General features: G+C 42.8%; 1 protein-coding gene across 1 annotated transcript in view; it reads right to left on the bottom strand.

Moving 5' to 3' along the window:
- Positions 1–3,669: 3,669 nt before the first annotated feature.
- Positions 3,670–17,482, bottom strand: part of LOC136003282 (uncharacterized) — a 69,121-nt gene continuing 55,308 nt past the window's right edge. Inside the window, exons 4-5 of the mRNA XM_065668290.1 lie at positions 11,468–11,585; positions 3,670–4,056 (exon numbers count right to left, since the gene is read on the bottom strand). Coding sequence (XP_065524362.1) covers positions 11,469–11,585 — 117 coding nt within the window. The 3' untranslated portion in view covers positions 3,670–4,056; position 11,468. The remainder of the gene's footprint in view (positions 4,057–11,467; positions 11,586–17,482) is intronic.

Genomic DNA, 17,482 nt, shown 5'->3' with positions numbered 1-17,482 from the left:
TATAAGAATAAAATTCCCATTAGCAGCTGTTAACAAGAATGATCACTGTAAATCCCTCCATATTAAGACAAGAATAAACTCCCCAGATTCAAAGACTCTCTAGGGAAGAAAGAGGAGGTAAAAAGAAAAGCCCCAGAGACTCAGATCCCCCACAGGAGCAGGCTGGGAGCAGGCACCCACTGCCATTTCCAGGGCTCTGTCCCTGCAAGTGGCTCCTGATGCTCCGGCACCTGCCTTGATCCTTCCCATCTCCCAGATGACCCCTCCTGTTTCCCAGATGATGGAGTTTCTCCTGGCGGGTGTTTGCTGGGCAGTAAAGGACCAGCTAAAGTACCCACCCCCCAGGCCCAAGAGATGCATTTTCACCATTTCTGGGGCTTGCCAGGTTACAAACCCAGGTGTGCTGTGAACAGACCACCAAGGACATGGCTCCTCGTCCCTGCTACTGCTGAAGCTGGGCAGCAAAGAATGAAAAATTCATGGAATAAAGTACACTGACACGAAATTGAATTTACTGAGGAAGTACAGCACTATCACAGGCTGCTTGAGGAACTCGTTTGAGTGAGTCCTCAGAGATTGCTACCATGGCTGTTTCCTATGAAATACAGGGGCACGAGGTGGCACGCTTTTAGGATTTGGTCTCCTGATATGTCACCGTCACCTCCAGTGTTACAAACACCCAACTGAACATGGTAACTGATGACATGCATCTGCTGCCAGTCTGCTGTAAATGTGTGAGAAACTGCGCTGGCTCTGACCCAGTTTCATCCCTCTGAGGGATACTGCTCTACCCAGTGAGCATGACCATGGGGTGTGTACACACGCTAGGCTGACTCTCACGGCTCAGATGATGCAGGATAATGGTTTCACTCAGGCAGCTGACTCCCCAGTGTGGCTCAAGCCCCAGACACCTCAGCCTTGCCTTTCCCTGTGTAGCACGGTTGCCGCTTGTCTTTCTGCATCCCTTCTCTGGTGCGGGGAACCATGCATCTCACAGGATCAGCCAGGCATCTTCCCACCTGCTGGCACAGGCTTTCAGTGAGCAAGAGGCAATTAAGGGAAATGAACATTGCCTTCAGCAGTGAAAGCAGTGGAGGGCAGTTCTTCTGTTTCCCAGACCTGTGTTATAATCCTGTAGTGTGAAACAGGGTACTTCTAGCTGTAAAAGAGCCACTGAGTCCAACCTTCATTCTTGGAAAGCAAGCAGCACCAACAGAGCAAGAGATTCTTAACCAGTTCATCACTTATCAAATTGCTCATCCTAATGAAAGCAACCTACTGTATGATATTGAAACACAGAAACAGTAGCCTATGCCTCTGACAGTCCAGCTGAATGCCCCAGCCAGTGGGAACAGCCAGCCTGCTCTGGGCTGTGTGTACTCCTCTGAGGCCAGTGGATGTTTTAAACACGGAGACTTAGACTACTTTCATCGCACAATGCCATATAACATACCTGTTTATCACAGTGGTTGTAGAAGATGGATGTATAGCAAATGGTAAGTTATCTCAAGCAGAAATAAAACACAACCCCAAACCCTGAGCTCGGTGTCTTGCAACTAAAAGCAGTACCCAGTCATCGCTCACTTCAGTTGCAATCAGCCAGTTCAGATCACCATCCCAGCAGATGACTATTCCTGGGTTTTGTCATGTTAGGTTTTTGCCTGCATGGTGAGTGACATCAGCTCAACAGAGCCCAAGGCAAACACCAGCAGTAGACAAAAGGTGCATGTAGGAATGGTGGGGTGTGGAGCACTCCCTCAGTTAGTGAAAGCAGTGAGCTGCTAGAAAAGTTCAACACATGTCACGTAGTTTTAGTCTATTTCCATTTATAGCTTCAAACTTTGATGACTTTGGTGTTATATTAGCCCCTAACTGATCCCAAAAGGTACTAGGTGGTCTTCTCAGCCATACAAATGAGATGTAACTAAGGATGGAGTTTGAAACAGCACAGGAGGACCCCTCTTGAAAGCACTAACTCCTCTCTAAGATGAAATTATTTGCAAAAGCTTCTCTTCTGGACAACAAAAGGTTTTAGAGTCAAGGTTGGAGCTATTTCCCTATTGGGGAAGAAATTAATTGCTATGGATTCTGGGGCTGTACAGCCCTGGTGCTGGCAGATGCAGAGCCAGGAGCACAGGAGCTGCAGCCATGGTCATCCCACCCTATCCGTCCCACCCAGTAGCAGATAAGATCAGCATAAGATGTGCATTAAGCAGAGGTGGCATAACAAACGTGCCATCTAAGGATTCCTCCTAAGCCTAGTTGCTGCATGCTGTTGTAAACATGATAACATACCTGTTAGCAGCAACCAGGGGCAGATTTACAGCAACAGGCAGTGGTTCTCTAACCACCACCTGTCGGACACACATCCTGGCTTACAGGATGGAGAAACCAGTGTGCACGGCTGCACCCAGCTTTCCCAGCAACTCTTACAACCCAGGAAAGTCTTGTTACAAAGCACAAGCTCTTCAAACGTTATTTATTGCCGGGTTCTGTAGATGTGTATTACGTGGAAAAGTATCTCCCTCTCCTCTGGCATGGAATATTCTCTGACTTTCTGTGAATACCCCTATTTTCACGGGTGGGAAACAGGGACAACGGCTGCCCCTGCACTGCTTTTCTATTCAGCCTTTATACCCCAAAAGGCAAAGAAGCACAGAGCAGAGAGCTTGACTGTGCAGTCAGCTAGCAGGGAGAGGCAGGTAGGAGCAGCTTAATCTAAGTACATTGCCATGGACCTCTAAAGGTCCTTTAGTGGATCACAAGGGGGTGTGTGGATGAGTCCTTCTAGACTATTTATTATTTTGCCTCCTTTTTTTATGTGTCCTTTTTATTTGTCTCATCTCTAAGGGAAACAACTCCAACCTTTTCAATCTCTCTTCATATGAGAGTTTTCCTCTGCTCCGACGATGTTTGTCACCCTTCCCTGAACCCTTTTTAATTCTTTTGTTATTACTTTGAACAAAGATGGATGGAACAGCAGAAGCAGAAGCAGTTCTCCAGCCACATGACTTGCAAACTACAGAAAATCAGGTCAAGGCTAGGCTGAACCCTGGAGCAGCTCTAGCAGGGTCAGTGGAGGAACCTCAGGAATGAGCGTACTTCTCTCCAGTTAAGCTCCTTGCCAAATTCACTTTCCTTAGTGTTGCTTAGGCTGTGAAAAGCAACTGTTGCTGACAACAGGTTGTCCATAGTGCATGCAACTGAAGTCACGTCAAACATATTTTAGCTGGAAATGTGGATACACAGAAGCCATACTGAGCAGTTTAGTAAAATCGTGTCTAAACCTGTCTGTACAGCATTGCAACACCTGACCAGGGAAATGATCTGGCCATCTCAAACTCCTGTTCACATCACTGCCAAAAGGAAGGGACAAGAAACACACTACCATTTAATTAGGAGCCTGCCTTTTGTTCACGTGGCTTTTGTCATCTCGTGCTGTCTAACAGGGTTTAGATATTTTTATTCTCCATACAGAGACATTTCCTTGTTTTTACTTTCACTAAATCCTTCACTTTGATGCATCAATCAATACCATAAATTAATAACACAGCACTCAGGATGTGCTGCTTTTCACTTCCATTTCAAATTGCCTTGTTTTGGCATTATGCTCAAGAATAAATAGGAGACCTTGATTTTCTATTACATTTATTATTTTGTTCATCTTCCACTCCATATTGACTCTATTCATACATTTACTTTTTTATCTGCTTTCTGAATCAAGCAGCTGTGGTCTCTCTTTATACAGAAGTATTTCCAGGCTTTTAAAGGATGCCTGTTGGCGTGGCAAGAATCTGCTTTGTCCAACTACTCTGCAACCTAAAGGGAACCTGATGCAATACAACCAACCTCCCGTTAAGTATAACAATGAGTTGTCTTTGTGTAAGTTCTCAGGCTTTGCGGAGTTTCAATGAGGTGTACAAATTTGGACCGGTATCTTCAGCGGTGCCATCCTTCCTGCTCCCATATAGTTTGACCTAATCCCATGGCAGCTGACAGAAGCTCTTCCAGCCCTTTGCAGGTCCCAGGGCTCTTTCATCCATCAGTTTAAGGACACTGTTGGAAAATAAAGGAAAACAGAAGCACAATCAGATGAAATGAAATGAGGTGAGTGACATTACAGGGCAATGCTGGAACCACCACTGGTCAATCTCATAGCAACACCTTCACACACTAAGCCTGTGAGATTTTCCTTCAGGCAGATGCGTTTGACTTGCCAGTGGCTACAATTGCTTCCTGTATTAAGGATGTTGTCCTGAGTTCAGCAGTAGCAGTCATTTTTCTCCTTCTTAGTAGCTGGTGCAGCGCTGTGTTTTGACTTTCGGCCCAAGAACATTGCTGATAACACAAATGTTTTAGTCTGACCAAGGACTTTCTGAGCCTCATGCTCTGACAGGGAGGAGGGGAAGCCAGGAGGAAGCAGAGACAGGACACCTGACCCAAACTGACCAAAGAGGTATTCCATACCACAGCACGTCAGGGCCAGGATGTAACGGAGAGTTACCCGGAAGGGCTAGTGGACTGCAGGGTTGGACGATGCTCGTCGGTTGGGTGGGGTTGGGTGAGTTATCAGTCGGCTGGTGCTGAGGTGTTGTATTCTCTTCCCTTGTTATTTCCTTTACCATTATTATTATTGGTGGTAGCAGTAGTGATTTGTGTTATACCTTAGTTACTAAACTGTTCTTATCTCAACCCGTGGGAGTTGCATTATTTTCGATTCTCCTCTCCGTCCCTCCAGCAGCAGGTGGAGGGCAAGAAGGGGGGGAGTGAGTGAATGAGCTGGGTGGTTGGGTTTAAACCACGACAGATGCATAGTTCAATATGGTGATTTGTATTCTGAAGACATCTGTAAAGTCACAATTAAAAGTAACCAACAAAAGCCAAACCAGATGTCTAGTAATATGTGCTAGTGCTGAGCTCAGACAGGTTTCCACAATCTTGAATTTTCTCATCAAGAACCAAACAAAAGCCAACAGTAGCCCGGTTTCATGAAAGTGATGCAGGTTTTATGAACCCCTGGATACAGCCTACTCTGCAGATGCAACCACAGCCACCATGCAAGTGCTGGCCCCCTCTCTTACTTGAGCCAGAGCTCCCACATCCTTCTCCACCATGGGCTGGGCTGAGCTCAGCTAGAGAGCTGACCTCCTTCTCTATGCAGAGAGCAAAGGGCTACACAGACACTACCTGCCAGTTCCCAGCTGGACTCTGCTGAATAAGAGTGTCACAGATCCCAGGCAAAGGGATATTCATGAATTCTCACTTTAAATCTCATTCCATTTAAAAAACTACTGTCCCCTTGAGAGTTTTTTTCAGTACTTGCAAACCTGCCAGGTTTTTTAACATATAAATAGGAACATTTAGTAAGAAAACAGGGACATGATTCTAACTCTATCGAAATACATGTGATAGAAAGAGCTTTTAAGAGAAAAAGAATTGAAAAGATTCACTGCTTTTAAAGAATGGTTAAAACCCATCTTTCATTACAGAAAGACCTAGGAGGAATGGCTTTGATCCCTCAATATTATCAGAGCAAAGGCAGTTAATACCTACTTCTAGAGTAGCAGCATTAGCTTTTGTACAGAATTCTTTAAATGACTTCCAAGGCCATTAAAGTCAATTGTAAAACACCACTGCATTTACCTAACCAGAATTACCCCAGCAAATCAGTCCACAAAAGGCTTTAGATGTCGCAATAGCAAGTGCTGCAATTATGAACTTCTGCTACTTTCGGCCAGCTTCATCCCACTACCTTTGGGAAGCTTAGCCGAGAACAAAAACCTTGCTTAGCCCCTCTGAGGTCAATGGAGAACACCAAGCAATAGCTTAGGCTGTTATGTGGGATGAATCCAAGATTTTGGACCCCCCAGAAATAACCAGCCTGGGGTACCTAGGTTCCCTGTTGAATAAATGGAGACATATATGGAATAGGATCTGGGAAAGCCATGAAAAGGAATGGGGAGCACTCCCACCGAGCTGGCACTAAGGGGAAGGAGGTAAAAGCCTCTTCTCCCTCAGTCCCAGCAAGCTACTGGTGCAACCTTCTCACTTTCCTTGCTTTCTAGAAGCAGCGAGGACATCCATACAGGTCTGTGGGAGCCTTGGCCACTCTGCTCAAGGCAATTTTAACCTAATCTTGTAGCCAACAGTATCTAACTGGAGGTGCTCTCCCAGTTTCTCCATAGTAAATTGTTCTAGTTTTTATCAAATGCTTATATGTCTGTTGTACTTGCAAGGCAGAAAGTTACTCTCTAACCTAGTGTTGTGGTTTAAGCCCAGCTGGTAACTCAGCACCACACAGTTGTTTGCTCACTCCCCAGGATAGGGAAGAGAATCAAAAGAATGCAAACTGTACAGGCTGAGATAAGAACAGTTTAATAACTAAAATATAGTAAAATACAGTGATAATAGAAAGAACACCAATAATAATAGTAATAATAATAATAATGACAAGAGGAAACAACAAGAGAAGAAAGAAAAGCTCAGAAAACTCAAGTGATGCACAATACAATTGCTCACCACCCGCCGACCGATACCCAGCCCAACCTAAGCAGTGATGTGCCCTTCCAGGTAACTTCCTCTGGTTTATATATTGGGCATGATGTGTTGTGGCACGAAATACCCCTTTGGCTAATCTGGGTCAGGTGTCCTGTCTCTGCTTCCTTCCGCCTTCTTGTTCTCCTCCTCACTGGCAGAGCATGAAACTGAAAAGTCCTTGATCGGGGTAAGCATTACTTAGCAACAACTAAAAGCATCAGTGTGTTGTCAGCATTGTTCTCAGACTAAAGGTGAAACGAAGCCCTAAACCAGCTACTAGGAAAGAGAAAAAAATAACTGTTACAGCTGAAACCAGGACATCTAGTCACCTAGAGTATGAGCGGAGGAGGACTGCATTCTGTTTTCTGCTGTCATGATTATCAGTTATTTTATATGTAACATTGACTGGAGAAGAAAAAAACTTGATCTGAAAGAAGAAATGATCATGTTTAGTGGATATCTGAAAACACCTAGTTACCCTCAGTAATGAGACAAGGTTGGTCATGTCCCCAGACTATCACCCAAGAATCTAAGGACTTTACTGGCAGAAATGGTGGGGCCTAGAGACTTAAGATCCTGACAGGGGCAGCTAGCACCAGAGACAAGATTTTAAGTATTTAATTATGGATTGATATCTCCATATGCATGTACGATGTGCTGGAGATACTGCTGCTTCCAGCTTTCTCTACAGTATGAATCTTAAGGCGAAGTCCAACAACTGCAAAGAAAAAGGATACCCTGCACTCCTTTAGTCTGGTTCCTCTCCCACACGTAGATGGAGGCATACATGTAGCACACTGCCATTAATAATCCAAAATTATACAAACAACTGTCAATTTTGAATGACACAAGGAATGAGTTGACCTGCTATCTACATACCACTCGCACTGGCACAGCATGTTTGCCAAATAAGATAAATAAATGGGTTTTTACCTAGTGGTCTGAGATCTGTTTTAAAAGCATAAATGCCACTAGGAGACTAGAGTGTGCCACCTATGAGATTACCACCTAAGGTCATCTGGAAGACTGAGAAGAGGCTAGACGAAATAATGAGGACCAAGGTCATCAGCTGCATTTCATGCATTTTCATGCATTTTTGCACTGGAAAAGAAGTCTTCTATTCATTTACATGTATTGTTTGTTTTGTTTTTTTCTGATTACAGAGCATTACAGAATGCTTTTGTGCAATATATTCCCTATTTTATAAAGCTCTCATAGAAACTACACAGACACTTAATATGTATATAAACATAATTTATAATAAGATAAATAATTCCTTAACTTCACAGTGGAAATTAAAATTATCTGGCTTTCAATAATGAAGAGGAGAATCAGATGCAGGTTAATGAGAAGATTTGTCTGATTAACCTTCTCCACAGTCAATGACTTCTAATGGTCCATCAGTCATCCATGCCTAAGTAGTGTTGCCAAATGAATTCAATCCATGCCCAAACATGTATTTATAGAAACAACCATAGGTCACTAAATAAAACCTGGAACCACGAGTTAGTCAATGAACATCAGACAAACCGTGCCTAGAGCATTCAAACACCTAAAGCTGCACTCTGCATGACCGAATTATTAGACATTACAGTTTCACTGGTATTATATACCCATGTGAGAATTGAATCACATGAGAAAGAAGGGTCACAAGCAACAAGAAATCCCCAGAGATTTTGACTTGTTAATAGACATGATTCTGCATAGCACTGACTGAAAGACAATCATGCTTAGCAATTGGAAAGTGACATTCCTGTGTGTAAAATTAGTTGTTGGTTTTAATCCAGTTAGCAGCAGTGAGAATGTAGCTGTATTATTAAAGCCTCTTGTGCTCTGATGGAACAAGGGCTGGAGTCTGAGAAGCTGAAATAAGAAGGTAAGATAGACTTCATTCCCTCTGTTAACGCTTTGGTTTAATTGTCCCCATAGTACAATGTGGGGAAATTCCCTTTTCCCCTGCTTTTCCAGCATCTGTTACAAAGACAAATACAAGTCCTTTTTCTGAAGATACCAAGTAAATACCTGAAATGTCATTAACTCTTCTTTAAAAAATAAAAACAAAGCCAAAACCACAACGTGCAGGTGGAACCCAGTTGTTGGTTTACAGTGTTACCGGTATCCAAAAGGGTCGTTTTGGGAAATGACTTGTGAAATCATTTAGGATTTTTGTTGCCATGCTTGAGGACATAAATCAGGCACCAGCTGCCAGAAGTTAAGAACTGTCCTTGTGATTCGGTTACTACACAATATTTTCATAGGATTTATTGAACCTTCCTTCAAAACATACAGTGTTGACCACCGTGCAAGAAACGGTAATGGACTCATCAGACTAGTGCTATGAAGACAGGCTGAGAGAGCTGGGCTTGTTCCACCTGGGGAGGAGAAGGCTCTGGGGAGACATTATCACAGCCTTTCTAAAGGGCGCCTACAAGAAATCTGGAGAGGGACTTTTTACAAGGGCATGTAGGGACAGGACAAGGGGAATGCCTTTAAACTGACAGAGAAGGGATTTAGATTAGATATAAGGAAGAAGTTCATTACTATGAGGGTGGTGAGGCATTGGAACAGGTTACCCATGGAAGCTGTGGATGCCCCATTCCAAGGCCAGGTTGGATGGGGCTTTGAGCAACCTGGTCTAGTGGAAGGTGTCCCTACCTGTGGCAGGGGGGTTGGAACCAGATGATCACTAAGGCCCTTTCCAACTCCAATCATCCTATGATTCTATGGTTCTATGTTTCTACGATAATTAATAAAGCAAGGACAACAATTCATTGCCCGTAATTTATTGGCTAACTTGACTGATTTTTTCCTCTTTATGAACTGCCACAGACCAAGGTCCAAACTTTCAATTATGGCTATTATTTCAAATTAGTTGTGATTCCCACTATAAAAACCTCTTATATATGAGAGGGTTCATTAAGATAAAAAGTGTGAACTGCATAAGTAGGCTTTTCATTGTTCCAGGTTTCAGTCAGGCTCATATCTTCAAATAAATATCATAGTACAAATTGAAAACACTGAATGTTCCAAATGAACATGTGATGAAAAACTTTTGAAACAAAGAACATAAATGATGCTTTTTGTGCACACTTGTGATGCAAAGTTGCAAGAGATCAAGTGCTTATAAACGCAAATTGCACTGTGCGTTGAATTCCAAGTGCCAGACATTCAAGCCTGAGAACATTTTTTTGCCAAATTCTATCTTTTCCGCAAGCCTGGCCAAAGGACAGCCCCTGCCTCTCACCCTGCATCACCGTGCCCTTTAAGAGCAGATTTTGGCTTCGGTGTCAGGGATACACCCACCACTACTTGGCCCTACCAGCTGTACTGAGGGAAGCATCTAGCCAACAACTTGGCTCTTCAGCACCACTTTCTTAATTATGTTTTGCTAATTATGTTATTGATCTTCCTCTGAGGAAGTTCCTCTCTTGTGAGAGCAATATTAACTCAATTAATTTAAAAATGGAAGGTGTTTCTTCTTTTTTTAACGGAGCGGAGAACATCCTACAAATGGCATGGAAAGGAAGGGTACCACAGCACAAATGCTCCCGCTGCCTACATTTGGCCATCTCAGACTAATGGAAATTGTTCTCTTTCTCGATACCAAAAGTATAGGTTGTGAGCATCAATGGGCAAACAACCTGTCCTGGGTTCAGCAGTAGCAGTCATTTTTCTCCTCCTTAGTAGCTGGTGCAGTGCTGTGGTTTTGACTTTCAGCCTGGGAACAGCACTGATAACACCGATGGTTTTATTTGCTGCTCAGTAATGTTTACTCTGACCAAGGACTTTCTGAGTCTCATGCTCTGCCAGGGAGGAGGGGAAGCCAGGAGGAAGCAGAGACAGGACACCTGACCCAAACTAGCCAAAGAGGCATTCCATACCACAGCACGTCATGCCCACTATATAAACTGGGGGCAGTTACCCAGAAGGGCTGGTTCACTGCTCAGGTCAGGCTGGGTATTGGTTGGCAGGTGGTGAGCGGTTGTGTTCTCTTCCCTTGCTATTTCCCTTATCATTATCATTGGTGGCAGCAGCAGTGATTTGTGTTATACCTTAGTTACTGGGCTGTTCTTATCTCAACCCGTGGGAGTTACATTCTTTTGATTCTCCTCCCCATCCCTCTGGGAGCGCGGGGGAGGAAGCGGGGGGAGTGAGAGAGAGACTGTGTGGTTCTGAGTTACGGCTGGGCTTAAACCGCAACACTGCCTCTTTGCCATTATAATAATAATATGTGCCTAATGTAGGTCATTGCTTCACTTAATCTAACCTGCTCTAAACGGAATATTGTTCTTCTTTTACAGTACAAAAAGAAAAGTATTTGATTGATATAAACAACACACAGGACAAATTGCTAGGGGGCAAGTAAAGAATACATTCTGGTAAGCAAAAGGTAAAGTCATAAGGAGGCAGGTAAGAAAAACATTTTGAGAGACAACTGCCTAAAGGAATCAGAAGACATAGTCAAACCTTTCTCAAACAGGCAGCCTCTCAGATAGTCAATGAGGCCCACAGGTCTTTCAGAAAGAGAATAGCAAAGTGGACTCTAGCCAGGTAAGAGCATCTCATGGAGATTCCCACCGCATGGCTTTCCTGGTGACAACAAATAGGAGCAACTCAAATGTAGTAGGGTAAGATTAATAAAAGAGGTATTAACGAATCAGAGTGACCATATGGTATTTACCCAGCATTGTAAAAGCTCTGCTAACTGCAGTGCACAACCCACTACTTAAAGGGTACTAAAGCAATAAAAAACCAGATGTGAACAGTTTTGGAAAAGAAAGTTAGAAAAGGTCCAGAGACCTACAGATTTATAAATCTGACTTGGGAACACCGACCTGGGGAACTTGCAACAAAGCATAGAACTAAGACACTGGGCAAACGAGTACAATGGCGAAGAAATACTATGACTTTTGTAGGGAGAAAATCTTACCTCACAAATCCAGAGCTCCTTGGAAAAAGTCAGGGAGAGCACAGATTGCAGTGGTCGTGTCGATGCAGAACACTGGTGTTTCCAAAAGGGTTTTGACAAGGTTCCTCCCAGGTGGTTTCTAAATAAATAAATAAAGCTCTTGTGGTCAGAAAGGGTAGGCACAAAAGGCCTTTCTTTTTCAAAAAAGAGATTTCCAGAGGAGTCTCAGCAGCATCTGTGAAGTTGTGAGCTCCATTTGCCCATAAATCATCTGAGAAAGGTGAATGGCAGCATGGCAGGGTTTGTTGATGGTACAAAATAGTTTAGGGCAGTATAAGCAAAAGCTGACCGCAGTGTGACAGAGACCACTCGCGATAGGACACACGTGGGAGTCATCTAACCACCAACATCTACAACATAGCTCTTAGAGAAATCAAGAGTCACCTGAGGCTCCTTTTGTACTCAGTGGAGAGAAACAGGCACTTTTAAGGCTTGATTCCCCTGGTTTGTCTGGGATACAGACATTAGAATCAGACAAATCACAACCCTGAAGATGCCTCTTTCTGCTGCCTGGCTCAGATGCCATTCATCTACATTTAGTAGGATGAACACGCTCTGAGTATGCAGGCAGTAAAATAACAGACAAAATTCAATGTCAATAAATGTGAAGTAATGAATATGGAGGGAAACAACCTTAACTAGACACATATAACTTAATGGATTTTAAATTGGCTATTACCTTTCAGGAAAGAGAACTAGGAGCCACTGCTGGTAGGTCTGTGGGAAGCTCTCAGTTCACTGTTAACACCAGTCAGAAAGACACACAGCTTTGTCAAGTGTCAGTGATCTGGAGACTCTGAGCACATAATAACACAGGTACAGTTTAGGACAGGTCAGACAGGATTTTTATTAACTGTGATTGGAGGGAGAGACCATTTGGACAGCATTGCCCCTTCTCCTCCCCAGTGCTCTGCTAAGTGACTGCAGAGACCTAGCCTATAGACTATGTCAGTATACAGGAAAGGAATAAAAGCCAAACCAGAAATGAAATGATGGCATTGTACAGATGGTGTGAATTTACCCATCTTATGGTGACACTTCAGGTTCTATAATGGGAAAAATCATTGTAGAAATGATACAGGTGTAGGAGAAAGACAAAGGGGGTGGTCCAAAGGTTGGGACACCTTCTGTATGGAGAAAAACTAAATCAGCAGGAGTCATTATGTGGAAAAGAGACATTTGAGGTCAATAAAACCAGAATTGACGTGGAAAAGATGTTTACTTATTCACTCTTTGTTGTAACTCTACCAACATAAATGGAAGGAAGAAAATTCTCAGAATGGGCTTGTCATCACAGGCATATTGACAACAGCATATTCTGAACCTAAACTAGTGACAGCCCGGAAACACTGAAGTGCACTGCAGCCGGCTCCCAGGAGGTGGTGGGTGGGAAGGAACAGCAGAAGGAGGATGTTCAGGGGCAACCTTTAGGGGAAACCATAGACGAGAGGACAAACAAAAAGCTAACAGAAGGCCCATCAGACCCCATGCAGCTGGAGAGGCAGGGGACTGCTGAGAGAGGCTGTACAGACTGAAGGATTCAGAGAGCTCGGAGAAACACAGAACTTGGAGAAACCCTGTGCATAATGAAAGATAAGGCAAACAAACATATGGTTTCTCAATCTTCTAACAGCATAGTGTCTAAGTAGACGGACATGCAGATGTTGACTGAATCCCAGGGAAGCCTGTTCCCTTGCTGTAGGTAGGTTATCCAGCACTGCCTTTAGCACCAGGCCAGTGAGTAATCACCCGGCGGCATCAGTTAGGGGATAAAGTTTAAAAGAGTTCTAATAATGCACAATGAAACAGAAAACTGATGGAGGGTAGGAAACACTGAAACGCCTGTAGATCAGAACTGTGATTCTTCTACAGCAGGCAACCTCAGAAAACAAAACTGAATTATGCCTGATATTTTGCATACATTGTATAAATATATATCATTTTAGGGAGTCAGAATATAGGCATTTGGGAAGATGTCTAAGCTGCTGATCAATGATCAATTTTTAAGGACTGCCAAAGCTTCAAATCCAGTAATGTGCAACAAAAAATTGTGAATTAGCAGTTTCTGTGTTGGAGATCTTCCAAACACAGAGGAGACTATGAAAAATGGCAGAAGAAAAACTAAAAAGAAGTAGAAATCTTCTCCTATGTCCTTCACAATGGGTATACAACAGCTCTATGCAAGAAAGAAAGCAGATGTGTTTCCAGCTGTGGCATCCACTTAGGAAAGCATCAGATTATATTCTGTGCTGCTTGAAAGAAACTAAAAGAGCCAACTCAGTATTCAACAGACCTGGACTAATGTAGGGTTGGACGGAGTTTTTAACCCACAATTTGGAGAGCTTGGAGAAATGCACTTCTTGCTTGAAAGAGGCACAACCTTGATTTTCCTTATGGATCCTGCAGTACTTGTTCCCAGGATCGGTAACAGGCTGGGCAGGGGGACAGTGGTGCTGGGACAGCAGCGGTGGTGGCACTGGCTGTGGTGGCTCTGCTTCCCCACAGGTCCCACCGCACCACGGCTGACATTGAAACGCTCAGCACACAGGCAGGAATTTGCCTGGCCCCTCCATTCACAGAGCATGAAGTCTCTGCATCTTTCTCTTTTATTGTTTTCTTTATCCTCTCCCTTGTTCAAAGGCTCATGCTGGATGATCTAAACCCTTGTGGTTAACAGCTTATTTAATGAAATATTGATATTTTCTTTTTCCCTCATGCTTTAGGAAATAGGCTCTTCGAGCACTTTGATGAAGTACTGTAGTTTCCTCGAACTCTTTTCAAGGTCTAACTGAAAGCCTAAATCCTAAACTGAATGTTTCCTATTAAATTATATCCACATTTCCTACAAGTCCTATAAAAATAAAGTACGTCCACCAAGATCACCGATGAAGGAGAACACCACAACTTTTCCAGTTTCTCCAGCGGCAGATGTCCATCTACAGCCACACATGGAAAAATAGATGAGTGTGGTTTTGAGAGGAAATTACCCTCACCAAAAACCAGAGGAGTGAAGCAATAAACTCTGTAATAGTCACTTGGTAACTAAAATTAAACAAAGTGGAAACAAGATGATGTGCATATCTTGAAGAAAGAGTAGCATGTGTAATTTGGATAGTATAAAATAAATGCAATTAGAGAATATATAAAAGGAATGTGTACATTACTTCTGATTACTGATTTATAAATTTAGTATTAGAGATGAAGATGCACTAGGAACTAATGTACACCCAATTTGATTAATATCTTAAAAAGGTTGAAAACAGAAGCTATCAGTAACTTAAAATCATAAATGAGAATAAGAGTATCTGAAACAGATTTTAGGATTCTGAAAACAGGGTTCTGAAACAGATTTTAGCTGAATGGAACCTGATGTTATAATAAAAACATCTATAGAGAAACCTTTTCAAAATACCCATGGTATTCCTGTTAGTATTCATCATAATGCGGTTCGAATGGAATCATGGTAAAGAGTAACAGTACAGAGGAGGTGTACCCCCAAATTGATGAATTCTGCACTAAAGTACCATCATCTGAAACACCGCCTATGGAAAGCACATTTTAAATATTTTTCAGTTTCCTTCGCGGATAAGTCTCAGATTTAATGATTCACATGGAAATTTATTTTGAATCTGATTCTACTTTTTATCCGCATATGAGTTCCCTGGGATGAATTGGAAAAAAATAGTTTTTTTCCTGAAAACTTCTGGAACTTTTCTGTACCAGATGAATTCTTTCTATGGAGGATCAAAGAGACTGAATATATGCTGGAAGCCTTTCTGAACCAGGATTTTCACTTTGCCCAGTGGAAAGCATCTGGCTGCACAGCAGTTTTAACCAGCTTTAAAATTGCTATCACTCAAGTACGAACAAATGGGCTCTTGGTTAGAAGAGTTTGTGACCCTCAGCCATCTTTAAACTTTGGTTAAATCTGAGATAAACATGAGTTCAGTGCACATAACTGAAGTAATTTACAAGTGTAGCCTACACACTAATGCCAACTTCAATCAGCTGAGGATCTAGTCAGAAATACTGTCCAGAGCACCCACAGAAACCTCGCACAGATTGCCTGTCTGCATATTTTCAGTATACTCTGTAAGAGATTATGCTGGAGAAAGTCATAGGTAAATGCTGTTATCTCCTGTATGTTATCTGCGCTGGCCAAACAAATGCATTATGTTTTTTCTCTGTTTAACTTTACACAATAAAGGCTTGCAACCATTAGCAGAGAAGTCTGCATAGGTAAGAGGAAAAAGTCTTTGTTAAATACCTTCAGGTTACTCCATTTTTTGTGATGTGAAAATAGGAGAAGAACTATCCATCCATGTGTTGTGTTACAGCAATGGAGCTGCTAGAAAACAAAAGGCTTTATTTGTGCAAGGGAAAACACAAGTGTTGATTTACTTCACCGCACTACATAGAAAAAAAGGTTAAACAGTGGATAACTCCTTAAACTGGAAATTCAGAGCCATATCTGAGGAAGTGCCCCATTGGTTCTCTCCATTTGCAAATTACAAACATGTGTCTGACAGCCAAGACTTCTGCTCAGACTCAAAACTAAGAAACAAGTTAGATAGACATAAAATGCAATAGACTTCAGGAAACTTCTCTAGGTCTTCCAAAACTTAGACTAAAACTAAACATCACCAAGGAAAGAATCAATAGCTTTGCCATGTTTTTCTTTCCTTTTCCAATCTCAATCACTATTATTAGACACCGTAAGCAAAAGACAAGGCATTTTCCTGCCCTAGCTAGGTTTAGAATAATGTCTTTGGTTGGTGGGTTTTGTGAGAGAGAGGATGAGAGGCAGGGGAAGGAGTGTGATTTGTTAAGGGCAACACATGCAGTTCTGAGCTGAATGACTAGAACAGTTATCCCCAGAGTAAGTCATCCTCTGAGAATTAATTAGTGGACCTGGCTTGCTAACAAAAGGGTAAAATGCACCTTGACCAGCTCCATAATAAAAAAATGGAAAGAAAGGTGGTATTGTGATATTGAATCATAAAGCCTCAAACATCAGTGCAGTGAGTTGTAAGGGGAGTTGGTCTGTGATATGTTTCTTTGTCACCCCGGTCATCTCTGTGCTGAAACTCTACCCTCATGGCAAGAAATAACTTTCTGGCACTGATTTGTATGACTATTGCTCACAAGGTCACTAAAGCCATGGCAAAAATGCCCCAAATCCCACTGACTGCACAGGGTCATCATGTGCTCTGCAAGAGCCCCACTGCACAGGAAGAGACGTGTCCTGATGATGGCACAGAAGGGTGCTGCTGCCTGCTCCATGTCGCATGCAGAGGCAAAGTGTGGTGGCACAACAGGCACAAACACAGCTCCTGAGGTCACAAGGTAGCCAGGATATTGAGCAGGGCACCGTTCTAGTAGGATGCACACAGCAAATGCCAGCATGGGCTATGTGCTGGGGGTAAATACCCAGCGTCTCTGTTCTGCCTCTCTCTAACAATCTCCAATTCCTCCTCCAAAGCCTCCCACCTGCATTCCTGAGCTGCAGGGATGACCTCCATGGGGCACTTGCCTTGACATGGGATGTGGGGAGCCCTCTGCACACATAAAACTTAAGAGACCTTTGCCAAGGCCATTCCTTCATCTTTCTCCCACTCCAATTTCCAAATGCAGCATCGGAGTCCCCCCTGTCTTCCCAGCTGATGAAATATAGCTGTTGTAAAATGCTCGCTAACCACATTTAGCAAATGGAGATAATCAAATAAAAATTAAACTATCCTTACTAAAGAAATGCAGTTTCCAAAACACAGACTTTGGCTAGAGACTGTGTTTTGCTTAAGAGCCTGCCAGGAGATCTGCGGACTGTTTTGTAAACAGTTCTCAAACTGGTGTTTGTGGGAGAGACACATGGGAAGGGGATGAGAGACAGATGGACATATTAAATGTATCCCAAGGGAAGTTCATCAGGAAAGAAAACACTTGAGAGCTGCTTTGATGGGGATCTATGAGAACTGT

Source organism: Lathamus discolor, chromosome 1 (assembly GCF_037157495.1).
Source record: "Lathamus discolor isolate bLatDis1 chromosome 1, bLatDis1.hap1, whole genome shotgun sequence".
Classification (NCBI taxonomy): Eukaryota; Metazoa; Chordata; class Aves; order Psittaciformes; family Psittacidae; genus Lathamus; species Lathamus discolor.
Note: the sequence above shows the minus strand (reverse complement) of the source record. Positions and strands in the feature narration are given on the sequence as shown.